Source organism: Echinops telfairi, unplaced genomic scaffold, assembly GCF_000313985.2.
Source record: "Echinops telfairi isolate 266 unplaced genomic scaffold, ASM31398v2 ScPeMD7_23;HRSCAF=83, whole genome shotgun sequence".
NCBI lineage: Eukaryota > Metazoa > Chordata > Mammalia > Afrosoricida > Tenrecidae > Echinops > Echinops telfairi.
Window position 1 is genome coordinate 40,237,446 of NW_022103920.1, and position 24,227 is coordinate 40,261,672.

Below are 24,227 nucleotides of genomic sequence, written 5' to 3' on the forward strand. Positions count from 1 at the left end.
CCCATAAGCTTTTCTTGGCAGCTTTCTCCTGTGCAGCTACTGGATGGGTCTGAACCACTGGCTTTCTTTTGGACTACAGCCTAGCACTTCAACCACTGCCCCACAAGGGCTCCTGGTGCTGCGTGGCCTGGACGCAATTCGGACTTGAGACACGTCCATCGGACAACCTAGAAGTGCTCCCCAGAGTTTCCAAGGTAGTAATCTCTACGGGAGCAGAAAGCCAGGTCTTCCTCCCCAGGAGTAGCTGAGGGAGGGGCGGAGAGAGGAAACACAGTCTTCAGACGTGTGTAGACCCAGATGGAGGTTATTTGGAGAAACAGTAGCTTCACACTGTAATATATTTGGGGTCTGAAATGCTGACCTTTGGATAAGCAGCTGAGGACTTAACCGCTGCACCACCAGGGCTCGGGCTCATAGGTACTCATCACTTTACCCCAGTCCAAACTTTTCACTCTCTAGGCCACGTATTTATATGCAAGTAGATATGAGAGGAAGTAAAAACACATTGCTGTAAAATCATAGAAGCCATGGTTAAACAAAAATATTACAATGTGAAGCTATTGTTTCTGGACATATTCTCCATGTAGGTCTACACACTTCTAAAGGCTGATTCTATCTCTCTGCCCCTCCCTCAGAGAATTCTGTGCTCTTTGATTTTTACACTGTCAGAATGACAGGGTGGGCCTGCTCGAGGCACCCAAAGCAGGTTCCTTGGAAAGGTTCTTCGACTTTGGGGAACAAAAAGAAGTCTGGAAGGGTGTAGTCAAGGTTGGAGAGTGGATGGGGTCAAGTTTCCCAACAAAATGCTCATAGGAACGCCCTTGCTCCCCTCAAAACGTCTTCCTACAAAGCGCCCATGATCATCCTGTGTCCTTTGCGAGACCCCATCAAGATTTCCCCTTTAACATCCTCCAAATTCCTTGACATGACCTTCTGAGCTGGCCTCTCTGCCCTGAATTTAGCTAGCCCAGGAGATCCTCTTGGAAGCGACTGCTTTGCTTGGAGTGTGTGTGTGGTGGGAGGCATCCTAATAAGACCAGGACAAGTGTATTGGGGATACCCCCGAAAAACAGGATTTTTTTTCAAAGCTATGTATTTACATTTTTTTTTACAAAACAACATTATCATCTTCAAAATACTCTCCATTACACTTAATACATTTGTCACATCTGCGATTCCATTCTTGGAAATAGTTTTCAAACTCATTTGTTTGGAGGGCTAACAGCCCCTCCCTCATTTTCTTCTTCACCCCTTCTACATCATCAAATCGCTGACCTCTCATGTCCCTCTGCACTTATGGAAACAAAAAGAAGTTACATGGAGCAAGGGCAGTGAGTCAGGTGGCAAGAGAGGCATGACAAGGGTTTCTGACCTGGCATGAGAATCTCTGAGGAAGAAATACACAATTTTGTATTTCAATACGCAATTTTGAACGCCCTTTTTAATTTCTGTTTGCCAGGTGAAAAGGCTGCGCTCACACTGTCACACCCCTGAGACAGCTTAGAAGCTGCAGCCCTGATTAGGAAGAATAGTAACTATGCCCCCCACCCCCACCCAGCAGCAAGGGAGGGAGACCCTTCTTAGGATCAGGGCTGTTGACAGGAACACCCAGTTGCTCAGGGGCCTCCTGGCACTGGCAGGGCACTTGGAAATCCTTTTCTTGTTCCTTGAAAAAGTATCTCAGCACTGCCCTTTTTTCTCCTGTGGGATTTTCCAACTCCCGGCACCCCATTCTTCAGCCGCCTCCCCCAGATGTGCACCATGGCCTCTGAGTTTGCAAAATCTCTCGAGTTCATCTCTACGTTAAAGATGCTTCAAGGAAGCACCCAGTTCCTTCTGCTAATAACCGCAGCTTGTCATGTGACATGCCCCCCTTCTCTCCCTAAACCCCCACCCACCCCACCAAGAAAGTAGGTTGATGGCTGCCCTTTATCTGCCTGCCAACGTCGACATTTCCTTCCAGGTGGTAATCTTTTGCTTTCGCTACTTCTTTTTAAATTATTATTATTATTATTTGCTACCCAGTTGCTTTGGGGCTTGCACACAGTGTGAACGAAAACACATGCACGAGGCAAGCCGGTCGCTCTCTGTGCTTGTTGTTCTTGGCACTGGGCCAGGTCTGTGAACTTCTGGTGTCCGACTGGTAGGACCTGAACCTCTGTGTTTGACAAGTGCCTGTAGTCCAAACAGTTGACGTGCGCGGGTCTTGACTGCAGCCGGTCCGCCGCGGGTCCGAGCCCTGCGGAATGCCCAGTCACGTTGCTCTGTTTGGGGGCTGGGCTTTTCTCATTATTTAGTCGTGGGGTTTTATTTGCTGTTGTTTTTGGTTTGGTTCGGGTTTCTTGTTTTTTTTCCCTTTTTTTCTTTTTCTTCGTTTTTTAAAATTTTTTATTTTTTTTATTTTTTCGTTGTTTTTTTTTTTTTAAATGTATGTGTGTGTGTGATGGCATCCGTGCTCATGTGGATCGCTGCAGGTTCCCAAAGTACAACATGTTTACAGTCGCGATAGAATCAGATTAAGTTGGCAGCCGAGTCTGTAAGTGGTTTTAGTTTACATTTTCTCCTTCGAGCAGGATGTTTTGCATAATTTGGCTGATCCTGGGTTATTTATAGAGTTTTTGAAGAAGCGGGGAGGAGGCACGCGAGTTTCTGCGACAACTCTGCCGAGCGCCTGCAGCGCGAGGCCTGGCCGCGCCCGTGCCTGCGGGCGGGCTGCGTTCGCGCTTGCGGGCGGCGCCGTGCGGGCGGCTCCGGGCGGTGGTTCCCACGCTGCCGAGCGCTCTCTCCCGCCGCGGATAACAGAGACCCTGGCCCCGGTCTCCAGCGGGTTATTTTCCTTTGGTCGCTCTCAAACGGGGTAAACTGAAAGTGATGATGCCATTTCCTGCGGGGCGCGCCGCGAGGGCGGGTGTCGGCATTGGGTATTGTTTCGAACGGCCGAGATGGATTCGGAGCGGTTGTTGGGTCGAGCTCGCGCGAGCGCTGTCCGCCAGCGGGGCGGCAGCTGGACCCGGGGCTGGTCAGCTGCGTCCCAGAGAGCCAGGGGAGGAGGGGCCAGAGGGAGGAGGGCCCCGGGGAGGGCAGTGGCTCTTAAAGTGCGCCTCCCTCCTAGTGAGAGTGACACCCGGGCCATCCTAACCTTACGAATAATGATAACCAACTGCAAGTTGGCACGTGCTTGGCAAGTGTATTTTCTGGTTGGTTTTTCTGGCCTGAAGGAATGTAGAGATTGGGGGGGGGGGCACGTTTGAAAGCCCAGAGCTCGAATTAGCACTTCATGAAAGGGTTTCCCATAATATTTACAACAATTGGCTAGGAATGGCCCTGCTTTGCCCGCTGAATGTCTGTATAATTAAATCAGCCCTGGATGGCATACCTTGAGCCCCTCCCATCTCTGTGTCTGCTGCCTCTGGAATTTGCATGGGTAAGTAGCGCGTTCATCAGCATAATGAGCTCAGCTCCCCTTCTAATGGCCCCGGATAGCGCTGCAAATGAGACACTTCATTGCGCCTCGGGCTAAATATTTTAAACCAAACAAATGGAAAAGGAGGGAGAAGATGATAAATATCAGTTAGGTGGAGAGGCTGCCCTTTCTGGAGTGTCCAGGGACCCAGGTCCAAGGGACCAACCCCCTCTTCCCCACCCCCACCACCAGCATCACAGACAAATGAGAAGGGACGGTTGAAACAGAAATTTCCAAGGAAGTAAATGTGACCATTAGGCCGAGGGCTGCCAAGAGTTGACTTCACCGCCTTCCATGTTTCTCATCCAGGTGAAAGTGTGTGTGTGTGTGTGTGTGTGTGTGTGTGTGTGTGTCCTGTAACCTGAGAATAATGGTGAGGCAGTCTTGCTTTACATCTTTTCCAGCTTCAAGTGCACTGTTTGATTTCTCACCCTTGCCCCACTGAATTGTCAAAGGACAAGTCGTGCCCCCCATTGCCCCAAGGAGGGGTCGAGGAATTTGGAGAGGAGGTTTGGTTTGCTCTGTCCCTAGTGGGCCCTCCAGGCACTGGCCTGACAAACCTTTAAAAATCTCCTTGGCTTTGATTCCTCCTGCCACCAGCCAGGTGAGGCAATGACTTAACAGGGTTTGACTGGTAATTGGTCTGAAGGTCTGGACTCCTGGTGGCCCTCAGCATTTGTAGGCCCACCTCCTCTCCAGGCCCTGGGGCAGGTTCTGTTCACCCCACACTCAGTGGGAGGCCTGGGCTCAGGCTGGCCCAGGAGTCTGAGAGAGGACCAGGGCAAGCAGGCAGAGCCTGAGATGGGCCAGGTGATCACGGAACCCTGGTGACTCACCTGCCCACATGTCTGTTCACCAAGGGCTTATCTTTTTTTGGCACTCTAGCAAGGGAGCCCTGGTCGTACAGTGGATTACTCACTGGGCTGCAAACTACAAGGTCAGCAGTTCAAAACCACCAGCTGCTCCTCAAGAGCGAGATGAGGCTTTCACTTGTAGAGTTACCACCATTTTGGAAACTCAACAGGGGCTGTTCTACTCTGCCCTGTGGGGTTGCTGTGAGTCCCAATCAAATCGATGGCAGTGAGGTTGTCTTTTTGTTCTTGTTTGTTAGGGGTTTTTTTTTATAGCAGTGACAGAGGAGCCCAGGTGGCCCTGTTGCGGAAGCATGGAACTGCTCATCACAAGGTCTGCGGTTCAAACATACTAGCTGCTTCACAGGAGAGAACGATGAGGCTGCCTGCTTCTATAAACATTCTTAGAAATCCGATAGAAGCTCTCTAAGAGCCAGCATTAACTCCATGGCTGTGGGTTGCCTTTTGTTGTTGTTGTTGTTTTCTATAGCAGTGACATGCAAATTAATCAGAACCCTGAAGGGTCAGTGATCACATCACAAGAAAGTCACCCCATGAAAGAAAGGGGTTGGTCACTCCCATCTGGGCTGTGGCCTGGCTCATACGGTTTCAGACCAGCTGCACAGACAGCGTTGGCTCGGTGCTGGGGTGTTCATGTACCCCCTGACCGCACGCCGGCTGCCGTTACGGCATTCCTGAGACCAAGAAAGAGATGTGTTGAGTCAGAATTAAAGGTCCATTGCCCTCTGCCCCCCATGCTGTATGTACTTTTTCTCCCGATCTAGTGGGCGCACGTGGTTTTCAGGCAGTCCAGGTCCCTCGTCCTTGCCTGCTCCTCTCAGTAGCAGGGTCCCTGTTGCTGTTGGGTGCCATGGAGTTGAGTTCCATTCACAGGACGCCATGTGGCCCGGCAGAACTACTCCCTGGGGTCTTCTAAGCTGTCATCTTTGAGGGAGCAGACCTCTGGCAGATCACTAGCTCTTTCTCCTGCAGAGCCCCTGAAGTGAGTTCAAAGCACCAACCTTCCTGTTAGCAGGCAAGCACTTACCAATGACACCACCAGGTCTCCATACCTAGGACTGCTGTCACAAAATACCACACGTGGGTGGCTGTGAAAAACAAAGTCTATTTTCTCACAGATCTGGGGCTCCAATTTGGGCTTGGGCCATATTGACGCCTACAAGCATCTCTCCAAGTATCTGGTGTCTGCCAGGGAGCGTCGGGCCCTGTCTTGCTCCTCTGTGGGTCTCCAGCCAGTCTGCTCCTTTTGTGACTCAGACATGACTGGGTTTAGGACCCACCGACTCTGTGTGGCCCCAGCGGCAGAAAGCAGCCCCAGCTTCCAAACAGGGTCACACCCACAGGTAGAGGGGCTGGGATTTCAGTCAGTATTTGCGGGGAGGGGGACACACACTTGAGTCCATAAACAAGGTGCACCTGGGCACGGCATGATGGTTACATAGAACCAGGCACTCTCTCTGGATGAGAGCGTAGTCAAAGCAAAGACGGGGGAAGATGGAGAGGATGTCTTTGAAAGTCTCCAGAGGGAGGAGTCATGGCTCTGAAGGTCTGAGTTAGCCGTCCTGTGTCCAGAGATGATTTGCAGGCCACCTCAGCAACCCACCTATCTTGAGAAAGACTTAAGGGTTAGGTTGAGTGAGGACAGCTTGTGGCCCGATGGGCGACCCTTCGTTACCTGACGGGAATTGTGACCTTTCCCTTGAGCTCCTGCCTCTCAGCACCTCTCTGGACAATCTCCGTGGTCCATTTGTAGAGTCGTCCCGCCGGCTTGCCAATACATCATATTTCATTATTGACACGCAGGCCCGTCTCATTTTATTGCCCTTTATTACCCTTTGCAGACCATTATGCTTTTTACCAAAAAAATTTTTTGTAAATTTGGGGGGTGGGCAATTAAATCCTGTACGGCTACCGGCACCATGTTCCAATCCTCCTGTGCCCCTTTCATGTCTCTCTGCCACATTTCATTCATTTCTCTTCACAATAGTTCGAGCATTTTCACAGTGCTCTCGCATACATAACAGAGTACAGTATCGCATCCAGAGAGTTTTTATATGTACAGGAAAACAACAAAAACATGTTGTGTGTGTGACTCACTCTATTGCTCCATTTGATTTATTTGTGGTGTCCTGGAACCAAACCAGCACCCCGCCGTAGTAGGCCTGCCGTACAATAATAGGTAATCATTTTGCTGCCAGTTGCCTTCCCGTTGGACCCTGACTCATGGTGACTGTGGGCAACATGGGATCAGACCGGTGTACCATATCGGGTGTTTTCATTGCCTGTGTTGTAGAAGTAGGTCACCAGACATTTTTTCCTAGTCCATCTGAGTCTTGGAGGACGACTGAGAACCCTTCAGCATCATAGCAACATGCAAACCTCCAGGGACAGACGAGTGGACACATTTCATCTGTCTTTCATGTTCATTCCCTCTGGAGGTTAGAAAGCCAATGTAGACAGGCGAGGAAAGGAGAGCTTTGCTGTGATTGTGCCCCATTTTAACTGCTGCTCTTTTCCCAGGGGCTTGTGGTTGGCCCTACTAGTTCTTCTCGCTGTGTCTTCTCCTGCTGGGGGACATCTGTAACTCTGAGATGCTGGGTTGGCCTCTGACAGCGCTTTGCAAAATGTTGCCCCCAAGATCTTTTCTTAGTGCAAAGGGTGTCTTCCCAAAGACTCCAAGATCCAGCTGAGAGAAGAGCAGGGTCACTGGGGGATGCCCTGGGAATGGCAGAGCCAAAAGCCAAGAGCCCACCAGGCCTGAAACCCAGGGGACATCCCCAAACAACCAAACTCACTCCCATAGAGTCAGTGCCAAACTGGGAGCAACCCTATAGAGCTGGGTGAAACGGCCCTTGTGCGTTGCCAAGACTGTAACTCTTCATGGAAGTAGAAAGCTTATCTTTCTCCCACAGAGTAGCTGGTGGTTTTGACCTGCTGACCTTTTGGTTAGCAGCCGAAGGCATAACCAAAACACCAATTTCAATGCCATCAAGTTGGTTCGGACTCACAGTGACCCTGTAGGACAAGGCAGAACTGTCCCTGTGAGTTTCCAAGATTGTAACTTTTAATGAGAGTAAAAGTCCCATCTTTCTCCCTCAAAGTGCCTGGTGATTTCGAACGGCTAACCTTGCTGTTAGCAGCCCAACTCGTAGCCACTGTGCTACCAGGCTCCTCTATGTAACCCCAGGGGTGCTAAAAGTAGCCGTTCCAGCCCTTCACCACCTGCTTGAGTCTCTGCTGGTCTCAAAGGGGTGATGATGGATAGTCTATTCCTGCAGCACACACACAAACACACCCTGTGCCATTCACTGTGGTCTCCATGGTCCCACATCACCAGCCTTGGCTCTGGTCCGAGGTGGAAGTGGTAAGGCAGTTGCTGCTGGAGCAGAGTTTGGGACTCTGTCCTGTTGCAGCAGCCGGCTGCTCTGTGCTGCATAACCTGTCCTTTCAGCAGCCTGAGTATGTTCATAGGCAGGTTTCTGCAGCTGGAAATGATGTCTGAGTTATTGATAACAGTAGTGGTCATAATCCTCCCTTTATGTTTCCATAGGGGGCTCATCTGTTAAGCCTCTTTTCTACGCCTGCGCTCACTAACTCCTCCTGGTGGGAGGGATAGGGAGATACTATCCCCCTTAGCTGCTGTGGTTTTTGACAGTCACATTGGCCCCTGATTCATGGGGTGCCCATGCCCACCAGATGGAGACACTGCCTGGTCCTGCGCCGCTGTCCCCACAATCAGTTGAGCATCAGGCCCTTGTGATCCCTAGGGCTTTCATTGACTGATTTTCAGAAGCAGCTTACCAGGCCCTCATCCTAGTCTGCCTTTGTCTGGAAGCTCCACCGGGGCCTGTTTAGCATCACAACAACATACCATAGATGGGTGGCAGCTGCACAGGAATCAACCCAGGGCCTCCTCCCCCATAGGAAACTGAGCCAATACTGCCTCTGCCCTTACTCCTGCACCAAAAACCCACTGCCATGCCAGCCAGTCAATTCTGACTTATATTGATGCTATAGGACAGAGTAAAACAGCCCCTATGGGTTTCCAAGGCTGTAAATCTTGACTGGAGTAGAAAGCCTCATCTTTCTCCTGAGGAGTGGTTTTGAACTGCTGACTTTGTGGCTAGCAGTCTAGAGCTCTGTGCCACTAGAGCTCTGTGTTACTCCATAGAGCAGGGGTGGGGGCGAAATCTCTTTTCTGCCACAGGCCATGCGGATCTTTATAACATCATTTGCAGGCCATACAAAATTATCAAAGTAAAAATTAGCCTGCTACCTTCAGCCAGACATTTCGTTAATATTAGCTGGTATTGATGATTCCCTACGCCTTAAATGGCTCAAAGCCCCACGCTCCCCTCCCCTGCCTTAGAGCATGGAAATTCTGGAAGGAGGGGGGATCCTGACTCCAGCTCTTGGAAGCAGGATTCCTTCTGTTGATTGGAGCTGCCTAGCATCCGTGGCCCATGTGGAAGGTAGAGTGGGGATTGGGAAGCCAGTGTTTGTCACCTGTTGGGCCGGTATCACGGCAGGATCTGATTTCTCTCTGTGTGCACTGCTCTGCGAGGAAAGCTTTATCTATACTTGATCTTCACTACCTACCCTGGAAGAGAGGGCTAACATTAGCCCCCCAACCCCCACTCCTCTGCCAAGAGGCCCAGGAAAATGAGTAACTGCCCTGCTGAATGGGAGGTGGCTGGGCTCAGCGAGCCAGCCCTCCGGAGCGCTGTTTTCAGGTCAGTCTCGGGAGGGGAGGATCAAGTTGCACACTGGCCTGTCCTTTTCCCCATTGTGAATGACGGCGGATGGATGGCACCGGCGGCAGGCTTGTGGGGTTTGGGGTGTTAGATTCAGGTGGGAGAATGGATACATAGTCCCCAAGAGATTTCAAAAGGCTGAAGCAGTCAACCCGGTGCAGCAGGATGGCATCTTTAAAGGACACCAGTGGACACCTGGCTTGACAGCAGTAATGTGTAAATGAAGACCTAGGAGTGAGGCGGCCAACGGACAGGAGGAAGCCGACTAAATCTGTAAACTCATGTTGAGGGCCAATATCAGAGAAGACACCCCCCGGGTCACGTTCCCCCTCCCTAGCCCCACAGTCAGGGGAAAAAAGCAGATGGCGCCAAAGAGGACCCAGAGATGGGGAGATTGTGCATTTGATGTCGTGAGACATGCTTCAAAAAGACATTCGGGGGGCAGGGGCTGGGCGCGCAATGATGTTGAGAAGAGCTTTAGGGGGACAAATATTTGTGAGGTGTGCGGCAAAGCAGGGAAAGGCTGGTTGGAGGTGCAGAAATAGGGTTACTATGCAGACGTTACAAAGAAGCTCTCCAGGAGGGGAGAACTTGCAACAGTTGCCACCATGATGCCTGATGTGGTTTTGTCTTGGGAAGCATTGCCGTGGCCCACTCCCCCGTCCCCCTTAATGGGGTGGGGTGCACTGCAGAAGCAAGGCCTGGGCCGCCCCTTGGCCAGAGTATTGGAGACGCAATTGGAGTCCTAGGGAAGGAATGGGCAGAGGTGAGAGCAGAATTCCCTGAGGGCTCCTCCGGCTCAAGACCCTGCGTCCTGGAGAGAACGGTGATTCCTGGGGAGGACCCGGCAGCTACATGATGGGCAAGAGGGTTGGCAGAGGGAAACTGTGCCTCTGTATCCACTTTTGTAAAATAGTCCGTGGTGCCTGCCTGCTTGGTTTTCAGGGTTTGTTGTTGTTATTGTTAATTCAGACTTGCCAGTGAAGAACTCCTCTCTTCATAGTAAGTTCAACAACCATCGTCTGCAGTCTTTCCCAAAGTGGCAGTTCCACCGCCTCGGGGGCACTGCAGTGACCAGAAAGCTGCAAAAGCAAATACCTACACTATCCTGCATGGTGCACAGTAGTGGGGGGCGGGGGGGTGTTTAATGGCTAGGAGGTGCTAATTTTTTTTCTTTTTCCCTGAAAAAGGGTGGTAGGCCTAATAAGTTGGGGATCTGTGGTCTATAATCTCATTAATAGACCAATGAAAGGAGACCCTAACGCTGAGCCAGAGAGGAGGCTGAAACTCAGAATCATTGGCGCGCGAGAGAATATATGATGTTGCTTAAGAGAAATCCTGCCTTGTTCATGATACTGAATTGGCTGCGTTTGAGAACCACTGTCTTAATTTGAGAGCCTGTCTGCTGTCTCCTGCTGCCACCTTAATTACCTTAATTTATAAATTACCTCCTTTAAGTGATGCCAAGAAGAATGTTGAAGGTAACACTTAGTTCTCCTGAAGCCGGTTGTTCTCTTTGTGGGCTGTGCAGGACCCTACTTTCTGCAGGGTGGTTTTGTATCACAGTGAAACCCACATAACATAAAATTAACCACTTTTAAGTAAATAATTCAGTGCCATTTAGTACATTAGATGCAATCACTGCCTCTCTCTACTTCTAAAACATTAGCATCACTGCAAACTGAATCCTGGCCCCCAGTAAGCAGTTCCCCTCTAGTCTACCTCCCTCCAGCCCCTGGCAGCTGCCGTCCACTTTTGATCTGTGGATTCACTGAGTCTGGACACTGCTTGGTGTAACAAGCAGCAGACAATGTGTGGCCCTTTGTGTCTGATTTCGTTCACTTGCTGTAAATGTTTTTGAGGTTCACCCATGGTGTAGCATAGATCAGGACTTCATTTCTTTTTAGAGCTGAGTAATATTCCATTGTATGTATAAGCGCCACAATTTCCGCCTATCTGTTTTGATCTGAGGAGCCCTGGTGGTGGCGTTTCCGCCTTGGGCTGCTAACCTTGAGGTCAGCAGTTCAAAACCACCAACCATGCCATGGGAGAAAAATGACGCTCTCTGCTCTCATAAGGAGTTTTTTAAAACCAAACCCATTGCCTTCGAATCAATGCCCTGTGGGTTTCCAAGACGGTAATATTGACAAGAGTAGAAAGCCCCGTCTTTCACCCAAGGAGCGTATCATGATTTCAAGCTGCTGACCTTGCGGATCTGGGAACCCACCGTGGCAGTGCTCAGCTGCCCTATAGGGTTGCCAAGTGTCAGTGAGTGTGCTTTGGGGGTATTAGGATCCGGGTTGTTTCTGCCTTCAGGCTATTGCCCAAAGTGCTGTTGTAAGCATTCACAGACAAGGAGGAGTGTGAGTGCTTATGTTCATTTCTTCAGAGTTTATACCTAAGGGGCCCTTGCGGTATCATAGGAAATTCCGGGTTTACGTTCTCTTTGTTTTGAGAAATCACCAAGCTGATTCCCCCTGGAATGGAACCTTTTTACATTCCCACCAGCCGGTGATGAGCAATGAGCACTCCAGTTCCTCCATCGCCTCTCCAGCCCTTGTCATTGTTACCTGGTGGTTCACTGTGGCCATTCTTGTAGGTATAAAGTGATCTCTCATTGTGGTTTTACTGTGCATTTTTTTAATGACTCATGAGGCTGAGCATCTATCATGTGCTTGTTGGCCATCTGTGTATCTATCTCCCTCGAAGGAATATCTCTTCAAATCTTTTGCCCATTTTTAATTGGGTTGAGGGTCCCTGTTGTCATATTCTGCTTGAAAGTCCTAACCATGCTGCTCCTCAGACGCCAGGGCAGTGTGAATAGTTCTTATTGTCTTCAGCCACCTATGTGTTGTTCAGGAGAGAGAAGGGAGCTGAGAGAGGCAGGACAGAGCTCTCCAGACAAACTGGCGAACCATGCCATACTTGCACCGAGGAGAACTGTTCCCATCTCTGCCCTCCAGGTCACCGTGGGACTCTCAGCAGACAGATACTGGGAAAGCTGTCCACATTTGGCTCTGGAAAAATGTCGGCTCCAGGGCCTTCCTTTCATTTTCGTTTTCTCTAAGTATTGCAACAGCCAACAGGCCTCTGCTCCAGTCCCCTGAGTGGGGGAAGTGTGCCCTTGACCCTTAGGCCTAGGGTCTGGAGGACAAGGTCCTCCCCCACCCCCCACCCCACCCAGCCTGCCCCCCTGAGAGCTGACAGCTCTACCTGCAAATGAACAGGAAAAGAGGCCTGGTTCAGGTCAGTTCCAAAGCACAGGGCTTTGTGGAGACGGGCTCTGCTTTGCCAGGCCACAGGGCTCCCTCCCAATCAGAAAGCGAGCACTTTCCCTCACTCCTGGGAAGGAAGGCTCACTACAAGCAGGGGAAAGGAAGCCGCGAGCCCAGATGTCATGTTCTCCTGAATTGTCCCTTCTGAGGAGGTGCCAGGCTCTCCGGCTGTGGTGATGGCTGTCTCCAGCTCCTTTACAGAGAAGCACGTAGGTAGGCCCTGCCAGTGTGGTGTGTGGATCCAGGTGATGCCATCTCCCCACAGCCTGAAATACTCCCACTCGGGCCAGACTTTGTGACCCTGGAAAAGCTCTCCTCTCTTTGGCCCCCAGCCGACTCTGACCATGACAAACCCCGGGTGTCCAAGCCGAACTGAAACCCATGCGTTCCCAATACTGGCTTTTCAGGTCGCTGGAGTGGGCTGGGACCTCCAGCCTTTCTGTGAGTAGCTGAGTGAATTAACCATTTGTACCACTTATAGGTTTGGTTTATACCAGGGGGCACCCCCCAAAATTGGGTTTTTATTTTCCCAAAAGCTATGTATTTAATTTTTTTTTTACAAAACAACCTTATCACCTTCAAAAGTACTCTCCATTATACTTCATACATTTGTCAAATCTGTGATTCCTTTCTTGGAAACGTGTTTCAGACTCATTTGTTTGGATGACTCACAGCACCTCCCTCCCTTTTTTCTTCACCTCTTCTACTTCTTCAAATCGCTGTCCTTTCATGCCCCTCTTCATCTGAGGAAACAAAAAGAAGTCGCATGGAGCAAGGTTCAGGTGAATAAGGTGTGTGGGGCAAGAGAGGCATGCTGTTGTTTTGCCAAAAACTGGCACACTGAGATGGCTGCATGAGCAGGTGCATTGTAGTGGTGACAAAACCAGTTCCCCATCTGCCACAAATCAGGTCTTTTTCATCCCACATTGTTAAATAATCTTTTCAGGACCTCTAAATAGAAAGCTTGATTAACAGTCTGACCTGATGGAACAAACTCCAAGTGCACTACAGGTCTACATTTTTGTCCATTCGGGAAGTTGATGGAAGTCCAGAACAAGGTTTGTCATCAATTGACTTTTTACCTTTTTTGAAATGAGAAAACCACTCAGTACACTTGAGTTTTTCCTTAGCACTGTCCTTGTAAGCTGTGTTCAACATCACAGCAGTTTCTGTGGCGTTTTCCCCGAGCAGGAAAGAAAATGTCATGGCCACACGCTATGTCAGAGAACTCAGCCATCATAAAAATGAGGTTCGAGTGAAACTGCTTTCACACAAAAATTCACTGTAACCAGAGAGAACCTTCCCAGGTGACACCACTGGGTGCACTAACTCAGAGTGAGTTGCTCGTCTAACAGGAAAAATGCTTACTTTGAAAGCTCCACCTAGTGGAGCTTTGTCCAGCTTTTTTGGGGTTAGCCCTGAGTGAGTGAGTGAGTGAGTGAGTGAGTGAGTGAGTGAGTGAGTGAGTGAGTGAGTGAGCACATGCTCCTTATTAAAAGGCATAAGACTCCTTAGCCAGGTAACTTAATATCAATGTTAGATTTTTAGAAAGAAATGTTGCATGCAATCCAGGTGAGGTATCATTAGAAGATAAGAGGATCCCATAATATACTTCACCTTTTGGGGGCTATTAAGATGAAGTTTTTAACATAAAATTAACCACTCTGAAGCATAGGAGCCAGAGGCATTTAACACATGCCTCTCTTCTTATCTAGTTCTGAGAAAGCTTCAGCACCAGAGGAGGAGGCCCTTGAGCCTATTAAACAGTTACCCCCACCCATTCTCAGGCAACCACCTGCCTACCTGTTACAGGAATCCGAATGAATGCAATCAATCTGTGGCCTCTTGGCGGGCACCACTGTTTTGTGAACACTCCCCCACCTGGGGGTGGGGGTGGGGTCATAAAGTCCTTACCTATCCAAAATGAATGAAATGCCCTGCCTACGTTCATAGTGAAAGTGTCCAGAGTGAGTCGCTCTACAGATGCCTGTCTGCCCTCCGAAGCACAGGGCTGACCACCGAAGTGGACCCTGCCCATCCGCATGGATAGGCCCTACTGGAAGGGGGAACAGAGCAGAAAGGCCCCGGGCTGCTGCAGCCTTGCCCATGACCCAGGCTAGGCCACCGGGAGTGCCTCCCGGGAGCGGGGCCCACCCAGCCTGCGCGTGGTCACCATCCCGTGGAGCCGAAGGACAGACAGGGGCGTCTAACGCCTCTAACCACACTGCGTGTGCAGTTCAGGAAAACCCAAGTTCAGCGGCCAAATTCAGGACGACGCTCGCTGACTTTCCGGGCTTTTCTTTCTGCCTTCCCCTGCTCTCCGCTGGGCGTGCTCTCTTAAAGGGGAAGTGGTGCGTTCTGACTGGCCAGGGCCCTCAGCCAAGAGCCAGGAAACGGCAACCACAAGTCGCGCTGCCCAGCGTGTCGCTGGGCTCAGCCTCCTTGTCCACACGGGCAAGGCCGCCTCCCGGGATGTGTAAGTGCGAGCGCAGGGCACGGCCGCCAGCCGCACGGGAGGCGCGGGGCTGGGCTCAGGTCCGCGGGGAGAGCAGGCAGCGGCGCTGCCCCGGGGAGCGGGGGCTCCCTCCATGCAGCCGGTCCCAGGGGTAGCGCACGGGGCTCTTGCCTGGGGGCTGGCGCAGGAGCGGCGCCCCCGTCGTGCTGAGGCTGGCGTGGGGAGATGACAGCTCGGAAAGAGGTCAGGAGTAGGAGGCTGGGTTGGGAACCATCTCTTTTGGAGGCGCGCGCGCCTCGCCTCGGGCCCAGCGAAGGAGAGGAGTGGAAATTTTTCTAGCACACCTTCCTGAGCACCAGGCAGCCAGCCACGCGGACCTTGCAAACCCCTCTGCTCTCTGCTCTCAGCCCTCACCTGAGGTTTATAGGCCACCTGCCCGCCTCTGTGCTCAGCAGTTCTTTTTCCGTTTTGTCACATTGATTATGTAGCTGAAGTAGCCGCGGTAGGCCCATTTTATTCACACTTTGAAAATTCCCTTGAAACCAAGGACCCCTGTTTTTCCTTTCCTGTTTGTTCACCCATGGACCCTGGTCTGGCAGGAGCACACCATGGCTTTGAATAAATGTTGGTGGCCAGGCCCCTGACAGCCTGGCCCAGTAGGACGACTGGCAGTGTGTCAGGCCTGTTTGCCAGCTCAGGTTTTATTTCCTGTGTGCCTATGGGCCACCCCCACCCACACACACACTCATGCACATGTGCACGCACACACACAGCGTCAGCCGCTAACTAGATAGATGCCTTAAGTGTCTGGCTGAGAGCAGGGGAGCACACCTCTTGCTGTAGGTTAGACCCTTTCTGCCCAAGGTGGTGGTTGGTAAGGTCGTGATGGTTGATCTTCAACCAACTAATAATAATTAAGACCTCTTGCTCTTTAACAAGTAAGGAGAAAGAGACAGAAGGGAGCTGAAGAAGGGGAGGTGGGGGAAAAAGTGTGTGTCTTTGTACGCATGTATTGACAGGGTACAACCACACCCTTCTTCGAGACAACTTCCTGTTTGCCACTGCCAACTGCCACTCCAAGGAGAACAGAAATGGTTCCGTTATTAGTGGCTGCTGTGGGACCCCGGCGGCCTGTGGTGGTGAGTGGGTCTGAAGACGCGGTGGGCTGAGCAGGGAGCGGAGACTGTACCATCTCCAGTAGGAGACCTGAAACCAGTGGGCAGGACACGGAGAAAGACAGCGGGGGTGGCCTCTCCCACTGGATTCTTGTAAGTGGAATGATTTTTAATGCCAGGGCCAGGCAAAGAACCGACGGCTGAAGAACATTACTACCTCTATTCTCAAAGCCCCTGTTTCCATGTCTCCGAGCACTTATCCTCAGCATACCTACTGTGCGCTGCCTCCACGGTAGTCACTTGTGTTATCCATCTTCACAGTGTCCCTGTACATTGTGGGTAGAGGGAGAGGCTGGGGCTGAAGGTCAGGGACAGAAGGGTGAACACGATGCCTGTCCTCGAGGTGTGTCCAGGAACCCAGACCACTGACCTAGCAATGATGACCTGTGGTATGCTAAGATGGCAGGGGCGGGAGCTCAATGTGCTGTGTAGGCACCTGCCCAATTATAGTCTTATGATGTGAGGATAATTGTCCCCATTTTATAGGGAAGGGAACTGGGTCTCAGGGAGTTAAATCACAGAGCTAATGAATGACAGCACTGGGATTTGAGCCCAGATCTTTCTGATTCCAAAGACAGCAGCGTTTGGCCCACATTTCCAGTGACTTCCAAAGCCGATGGAGCATGAGGGACATTCTTTAAAGTGTCCTGCTGCTGCCCCAGTGGTCTCTGAAGTGTGAGGGTGACCTCTGTCTGCCTCAGTCATCCAGGACATACTAGCCTCTTCCCAGGGCTTGGACCTGACATGCCTGTAATGGGGGATGGGCATTTACCCACACGGTCCAAGGCACCTAAACAAAGGCCACTGTTTAAAAATGTCCAAAAAGGTAAACCTTAGGACAGCGTTGGGGAGATTGAGCCTGCTGCTCAGGTATTTAAAACATTGAAAATCCTGGTTTGTGTGTCTCCTCTCTGAAGAAACCCCAGCTGAGGGTTTAGAACCCCATTTAAAAATGGCTTTGTCCGTTTCTACCTGGCCCCTCAGTCTCCCAGAGACAGAGGTGATGTCCGCCGTGCCACCTTAAGGTAGAATCCAAGCTGGACGCCGCCCATTATCACTTAAGCCAGTATCTACACTTGTGTGACTTGCCCAGCGTGTGTGTGTGTGTGTGTGTGTGTGTGTGTGTGTGTGTGTGTGTGTGTGGGTGGCAGTGGGAGTGTCACTCTGATGTAGAGGTTTAGCACCACGGACCCCTACCAGGAGGGTTCTGGACATGGGGAGAGCTGGGCAGTAAAAGACAGACTGGGGTTCTGGCTGCAGGCGGCACCCTCCAGACCTGGGAGGGGCCTCCCCCTGAGGTCTGAGGTCTCTGATGGGGAGTCTGCTCCCACCCCTGGAGTGAAGGTGGCAGCTCTCCCAGGCTGTGGAGAGGGTCCCCCTAACCTGAGGGAGCCCTAGATGATGAACAAAGCTTAGTATTGGCAGTGCATGCCTTATCACTGTGATAGCCCAGTGCTCATGCCAAGGGAATGCTGAGCAACAAGTGAGTGAGTGAGTGCCACTTAGCTGGAACCCCTGCCCTTCTCCTCCCTCGTGGAGCCCTGAGTGGTGCTCAGCTACTAGCAGAAAGGTGAGGTGTTCAAATCTACTCAAAGGTGCCTGAGAAGAAGAGCCAACGAGGTTGTCGTTGCTGCTGTTGCTCATTGCTATCGATCTGATTCTGATTCATGGTGACCCCGTATCCGAAAGGTCCCCACCACTGAACACGCTATGCCCAATACGACTCTGACACACAGGGGGCATCATGAGTCAGAATCAACTGCCCAGCAACAGCTTGGTTGACTGATTGGTTTTCTCCTGGTATGGGCACCTGTTTGCGCCATTTCATCCTTTCTGGCTAGGGATAAGCTCGAGTGTTGTGGGGTCGGGTCCTTTGTTTTGCTGTTTTCTATCTTTTTTCCCTAAGTGGGTATAAATGGCTTTTGCAAACACAAGGCCTCCACTCTTCCTTTTTACCCCATCCTTACCTAGCTACTACATGTTCTTACAAAGTAGGGATTACCCAAACCTTGACTGCCAACCAGTCAGTCACGAGGCTCTCGCCTGCTGTCAAGAGTCACAGTCTCAGATCCCCACAAGGGCAGTTCTTCCCTGTCCTCTAGAGTCAGGATGCGTCAGGATCAATTCGAGGATGACGAGTTTGATTGGGGTTTTGAGTGACCCCCATCTCCCGTTCTGTGATGGGAACTCTTCATGAGAGCCGGTAGGCTTCTCTTTCTCCCGAGGCTGGTGGGTTTGAACCACTGGCCTTGCAGTGATCAGAGCAGCGCCTAACCCACAGCATCCCCAGGACTCCAATGTGAAACAGTAACCCTGAGCCCACCAAAGAAAAAATAAAAGACATCACAAATAATAGGTAGGTACTAATCACAGATAATCTGTGATTATCTGTGCTGGTTTTTGTTTTTGTTTGGTGGATTGGGAGTTACTGTTTTCGCAGACAAGGAGCCCCTGGACAAAGCACTCCATTGCTAATCGAAAGGTGGGCAGTTTAAACCAGGAAACCTGGTGGGGCCAGTTCTCTGTCTGCCACACAGGGTTGCTATGAGTTGGAATGCCTTTCATTTCACATACACGTTTCTCTGACGGACCATTGCAGCTGCCGGGTTGTATGTTGCTCAGGTTGTTCATGGGACTTTTTATCATCGTGGACCGTGCTGCTGAGGGCGCTGTTGAAGTGTGTGTGCATGTGCGCACTTTGGAGGAGGCCCTTCCTAGGGTGTGTCTTCCACAGAGAACTGCCCAGGTGACCAGATCCAGGGCTGTGGGTACTTGTGAGTCCCTGCTGTTAGCCCAGGTTTCCTTCCAGAAGCAGGCAATCCATGCACGCTCCCTGGCAGTGTGTCTGGGGCTTGTTCCCTCCAGGTGGATTTGCCCTGGGCTTTCCTTTCAGCTAGATTGGCTGTCCCAAGGGGATACCCTGGGGGAAGAGGGAAATGTTTCAGGACCCTGGAAAGTCCCTACAGTGCCCAAAGCTTGCCTAACAGAGGTTGGTGCCAGATAAGTGCACCTTAGTATAAATTACACACACCCCAAAAAAGGTGCGGGGTTTATTGACCAGACAAGGCAGGAGGAAGAGGAAATGCTACCAAAGTGAAAAGACAAGGAGGCTCCTAGGTTACACGTCTCACCTCAGAGTTGTAGCCAAGGCCGCCCCGAAAGAGGGAACCTACCCCAGTTCCCTCTAGCATCCTGGGTGAGAGGCGTGGCTATAGCGTGGAGGGAAAGCTACTGCCAAGTGGGATGGTGTGGTGCAGAGGGCTCTGGGGCCAGGCCAGCCTTGGCTTTCCTCCCAGTGCAGCCGAGGGCTGTGTGACCTTGGTCTTGCTCCTGATCTTGCTAAGCTGTGACTTCCCTGTCTATAAACAGAGAGTGAGCAGTATCCACTTGGAGGGGTTGTTGGGTGGCTAGCATGAGTTGACAGTATGGAAGCAGTGCCTAACAAACAGTAGGCTCTCAGGAGATGTTGTTGCCCTTTCTGAGTGAATGAAGGGGTGAATTGGACAGCTACAAATCCAGCTCCCAATCCTCCTGGTGGATGTGAGAACCTAGCTGGCCCAGGAAGTGGAGGTCACCAACCGTTGGCAAAGAACTTACAGCCCCCAGCCCCTGCAGTTTACATTGTCAGGACGTGGACAAAAGTAAAGACTTTGGTGCGGGGCGGGCGAGGGTTGGAGATCGCTGCTGGTGGGTCTGCCCCAACTCGTGTCCACCCCACGCACAACCAAATGAAACTCCTGTCTGGCTCTGCACTCGTCCCCCTGATCAGCTGGACATCAGACCGCCGTGAGCCGTAGGGTTTTCGGTGACTGGGTTTCAGAAGTAGGTCACCAGGCCTTTCTTCCTGGTCTGTCTTCGCCTGGAAGGTTCTGCTGACGGCCGGTCAGCACATTAGCCTATCACAAGCCTCCACGGATAGATGGGTGGTGTCTGAGTTGGGGCTGCATTGGCCAAGAATCGGAAATCGAACCTGAGTCTCCTGCACAAAACGGGAGAATTTTACCACCAATTCACCACGACCCCAAAGACACCGAGTTCATCTTACATGGTGACAGATAGCTGTGCTGTAAGGAACCACAGCCGGCCACTCCAGCCCTGGCGTCTTTTAAAGACGTGTTATAAGGAGGGAGTGAGCACCAGTAAAGCTCACCAGCACCCCTGCCGGGAAGCCAGCTGGCACAGGCTGCCACTCAACGGCTGCCAAAGTCGCTTGACTTCCCTTGTGTCTTTATTTCCTCTTCGGCTAAGGAAGGTCGGTTCTGCATCCCACCTCCAACCACCAAAGCCACTGCGTGAATTCCAGCTCCCAGCAACCCGACAGGACAGAGGAGAGCCGTCCTCGGAGGAGCTGGTGTTTTCGAACTGCTGACCTCTCAGGGAGCTGCTGAGTCCAGTCCACGCTGTGGCACCAGAGCTCCTGTGCCTACCAAGATGCTTGCCTCCCCTTCACGTGACACGGTGTCCACAGCTGTAAGCCGGTGTGGTGTGAGATGCAGCCAGCATGCCTCCCCCCGTGGTTCCTGATGCGGGGGCCTTCCCTGAGCCTCTCTCCCCGCAAGTCCTGGTCCCGAGTGGAAGAAGGGCCCTGGAATTCAGAGATGGGCTTGGGAGGCAGCACCCACCCAGCCTGCAGCTAATAAAGCAGATAGGACCCATTGAGAAGACAGCCTGGCTAATGATTTGCCAAGCACCTGCCCTCAGAGATGGGGGCTGAAGGCCACGTGGGGCTGTCAGATGAGAACGCCAGGCACTGGCCTGGGCCCAGGGCAGCTGACACCACCACGGCAGGCTGAGAGCCACGGTGGGGCACAGTCTGTCTAGAGGGAGCTGGTACCTTCAAAAGCCACATTGGAAAATTCCCAATAAGTTCTTTCTAAAAATGGTGCAGGGAGCCACTGCCGGCTGTCAGCCGCTCACTCAGCAACTCACAAGGCTGCCCCCGTTGTGTCTGGGCTGAGGTTTTAAAGGCAGGACAGTGATGCAATTCGAGTAGGAAAAGGCGTGGGGGAGGAGCAGGCATGGCTTTGTTGAAGAGAACTCACGAGTGGATCCCAACCTGTGAGTCACGACCCCTTTGGGGGTTGAACGACCCTTTCACAGAGGTCGTCTGATTCATCACAGTAGCAAAATTACAGTTATGAAGTAGCAGCGAAAATAATTTTATGATGGGGGGGGGTACCACAACATGAGGAACTGTATGAAAGGGTCACGGCATCAGGAAGGTTGAGAACCACTGGGGTGGATCCTCGTGCAGGGAGGAGGGGAGAGGGCTGTGGAGACAGCAAGGATCCCACCTGGCAGCATCTCAGAAAGCTTGAAGCTGGTATCTGCCTGGAGGAAGCTGCACCTGAATGGCTAAGGTGGGACGCAGGTGGTCTTAGAACAGCCAGCTGTTGAGGCCGTGGCAGAAATGGGGGGGGGGGGTAAAAGGATATGACTTTTTACTTATTGGGCAGATGGGTGCCAAGCACTGGAGAGCTCAGGAGAGCTGGGTCAGGGCTGTGGCATGGAGCTTCCGATGGGTGCCTTCCAGGTGTCTCTCTCCCCTCCCTCAGGAACCTGGGGATCCCCGCTGGATTGTCTATAGGCATTAGGAGGGGAGGGAGTCCAGCTGCCTCCTCCAGGATCTCCCCATCTTCTGACATTTCAAAACAGAGGTGGTGCCGTAGTAGAATTCTCCCCCTCCATGCAGGAGACCCAGACTCGGTCCCCAGCTAGTTCACTTCATGCACGACCATCACCCATCTGTCCATGGAGGCTCACGAGTTAGAGTCCTGAGCAAATTTCAGCAAAGCTTCCAGATTAAGACAGACCAGGAAGAAAAACTTGGCAATCTAGTTCAGAAAATCAGCCAGTGAAAATTATGCGTGGAAAGTAAATGTCTAGAAAATAACGATAGTAACATATGTACAAACGTGCCTGATACAATTGATGCATGGAATGTATTAAGAGTTGTAAGAGCCCCCAATAAAATGATCTTTTAATTAAAAAAAAAAGAATAGATGTTGAATATTAAAAAAAGGAAAGAAAATGATGCAGATGTTCTACAACGTACTTTGGTGAGCAGCTATCTAAGGTGCAAAATATTGGTCTCTGCCTCAGTCTTTATGACCCTGAGACCAAAAGAACTAGATGGTGCCCAGCTACCACTACCAACTTCTCTGAAAAGGATCACATTGGAAGGTCCTGGACAGAGTGGGGGGCGGGGGAAGGTGGAAGAAAATTCAGAAGGCTTCACTGGTCTGATAGGGACTGGCAGAACCCCCAAGGAAGGGTCCTCAAGTCCCCCTTGAGGTTTGAAACTGAACTCACCCTCCTGGCTCAATTTTCAACCAAACTATAGACAGGTCTGTCTGTATGAGGGATAAGAAGCTCTGATGGCCCTGTTTGGGAAAGCTCTGGACTGCTTAACTGCAAGGTCAGTAGTTCAAACCCACCAGCTATTCCAAGGGAGAAAGATGAAGCAATCTGCTTCCATAAAGATTTCCAGCCTGGGAAACTTTCTATGTAAGGTCTCGGTGAGTCAGAATCAACTCTATGGCAGTGGGTCTTATACAGGGAATGTTAACACCAGTATGGCAGGCACACTTTTAGAATAATCACACGTTTGGGATCAGTGGGGCAGCATTGCCCCAGGACACAGCTCAGGAGAGAAGGTGGAATGGAGGCAGGACAGAGTAGAACTACCCATATGCGTTTCCAAGGCTGTAACTCTGCAAGAGTGAAAAGCCAAGTCTTTCTCCCATGGGACCACTGGTTGGCTTGAACTGCTGACCTTGTGGTTAGCGGCCCAACACATACCCAGCAACCACCAGGGCCCATTCCAACAGTCGGCTTGTGACTGAAAAATCTAGAGCTTGTTCAAAATTATTGAAAATGTCTTAACTACTTAAAATGATCAACTATGAATGGTTCTGTTAATGTGCTCAGCTGCTAGCTGAAAAGTTAGGGCTTCCAGTCCCACCAGTGGCACCCTAGAAGATAGGGTATTAGGCCAGGTAGACCAGAGAAGCAAATACAGTCATGCTCAGATGTAGATGAGAGAACTTTATATCAAGAAGTCATTATCAAGAAACCTGGGTGTGTTAATAAAATCTGCTCGCTCTGCCCTACTGGGAAGATCCAGTCTGCCCAGTCTGTCAAATGCTTTGCTGAAGCTTGTCCCTTTAGGAAACTCCAGTCACTCACTCACTCCCCATTTCTCCCCAGCTTTCAACACGTACAGAGCCTCTCTCCCCCTACTCTCGGGAGTACAAGCTTGTTCACACACCACAGGTCTTTGCAGTACACCTTGAAATACAAACTGTCCCCTAGTTACAAATGAGATCCGTATGAGGTGGGGGAGTCAGCACAGGTGTATAGGACTCCCAGGTAACCTTACTGCAGTGCAGGCCTTACTCATGTCACTGTGAATCCAAATCGACTCAATGGCAGTGGTTTGGTTTTTAGTGCAGAAAAAAGGCTTAGGGCCTTGTCCATGATTTGGTCTGCTAGCTACATGGTCAGCAAGTCAAACCTACCAGGTGCTCTGCAGAAAAAGAGGAGACTCCCTGCTCTCCTCTCACAAAGACGTGCAGCCTCAGAAACCCACAGGTCGGGGCTCCTCTGCCCTACAGGGTCTCGATGTGTCAGAACTGACTCAGTCATGGTGAGATGTGTTGCTTTGTTTCGGTATGCAGCAAGTGAAGGGGTGATTATGAGGGAGAATGTGTTGCGTAAGCAGGGATCGGTTCAATTGTTTCCAAGTGACAGCAAATTTATATAACATTAAAGAGCAAGTAGGGGTTGTCGATTGGGTGTTTGCAACCGAAGAACTGATTAGTGATCAATTAAATTGAATCAGAGCAACAAGGAACAGTTTCACATATAAGTGCTGCTGAGTTCTATATATATCTACACACACACACACACAAAACCCCGTAACTGCCATTGAGTTCATTCTGACGCCTAGCAACCCATAGGGCTGCTCCCCTGGATTTCTGAAACTGTAAATCTTTATGGGAGGAGACAGCATCTTCTTTCTCCTGCAGAGCGCCAGGTAGGTTCAAACCACTGACCTTGCTGTTTGTCATCCAAGTCACTACACTACTAGGACTCCTTATTTATGTCTATATTCTACACAAAATCACACATTTTTAAAAAGAAAGGATTAAGGGTGGAGAGCAGTCTTCAGGTTTCAATTCATATTCTTTTTACTTTTTAAAGATCATTTTTTGGGGGGGACTCTTACAGC

General features: G+C 51.0%; 1 protein-coding gene across 5 annotated transcripts in view; it reads left to right on the forward strand.

The window, feature by feature from the left end:
- The window catches only part of ATXN7L1 (ataxin 7 like 1), a 277,172-nt gene that overhangs the window by 199,007 nt on the left and 53,938 nt on the right, over window positions 1-24,227 (forward strand). The window contains exons 1-2 of one of the 5 annotated variants that reach the window (XM_045288834.1): window positions 14,789-14,840; window positions 15,839-15,958. The exons of 2 other annotated variants lie outside the window; for them this stretch is intronic. In XM_045288834.1, coding sequence (XP_045144769.1) covers window positions 14,837-14,840; window positions 15,839-15,958 — 124 coding nt within the window. In that variant the 5' untranslated portion in view covers window positions 14,789-14,836. Of the gene's footprint in view, window positions 1-14,788; window positions 14,841-15,744; window positions 16,088-24,227 lie in introns of those variants that run through there. 2 more of the 5 variants (XM_045288836.1, XM_045288835.1) reach the window with 2 other exon arrangements.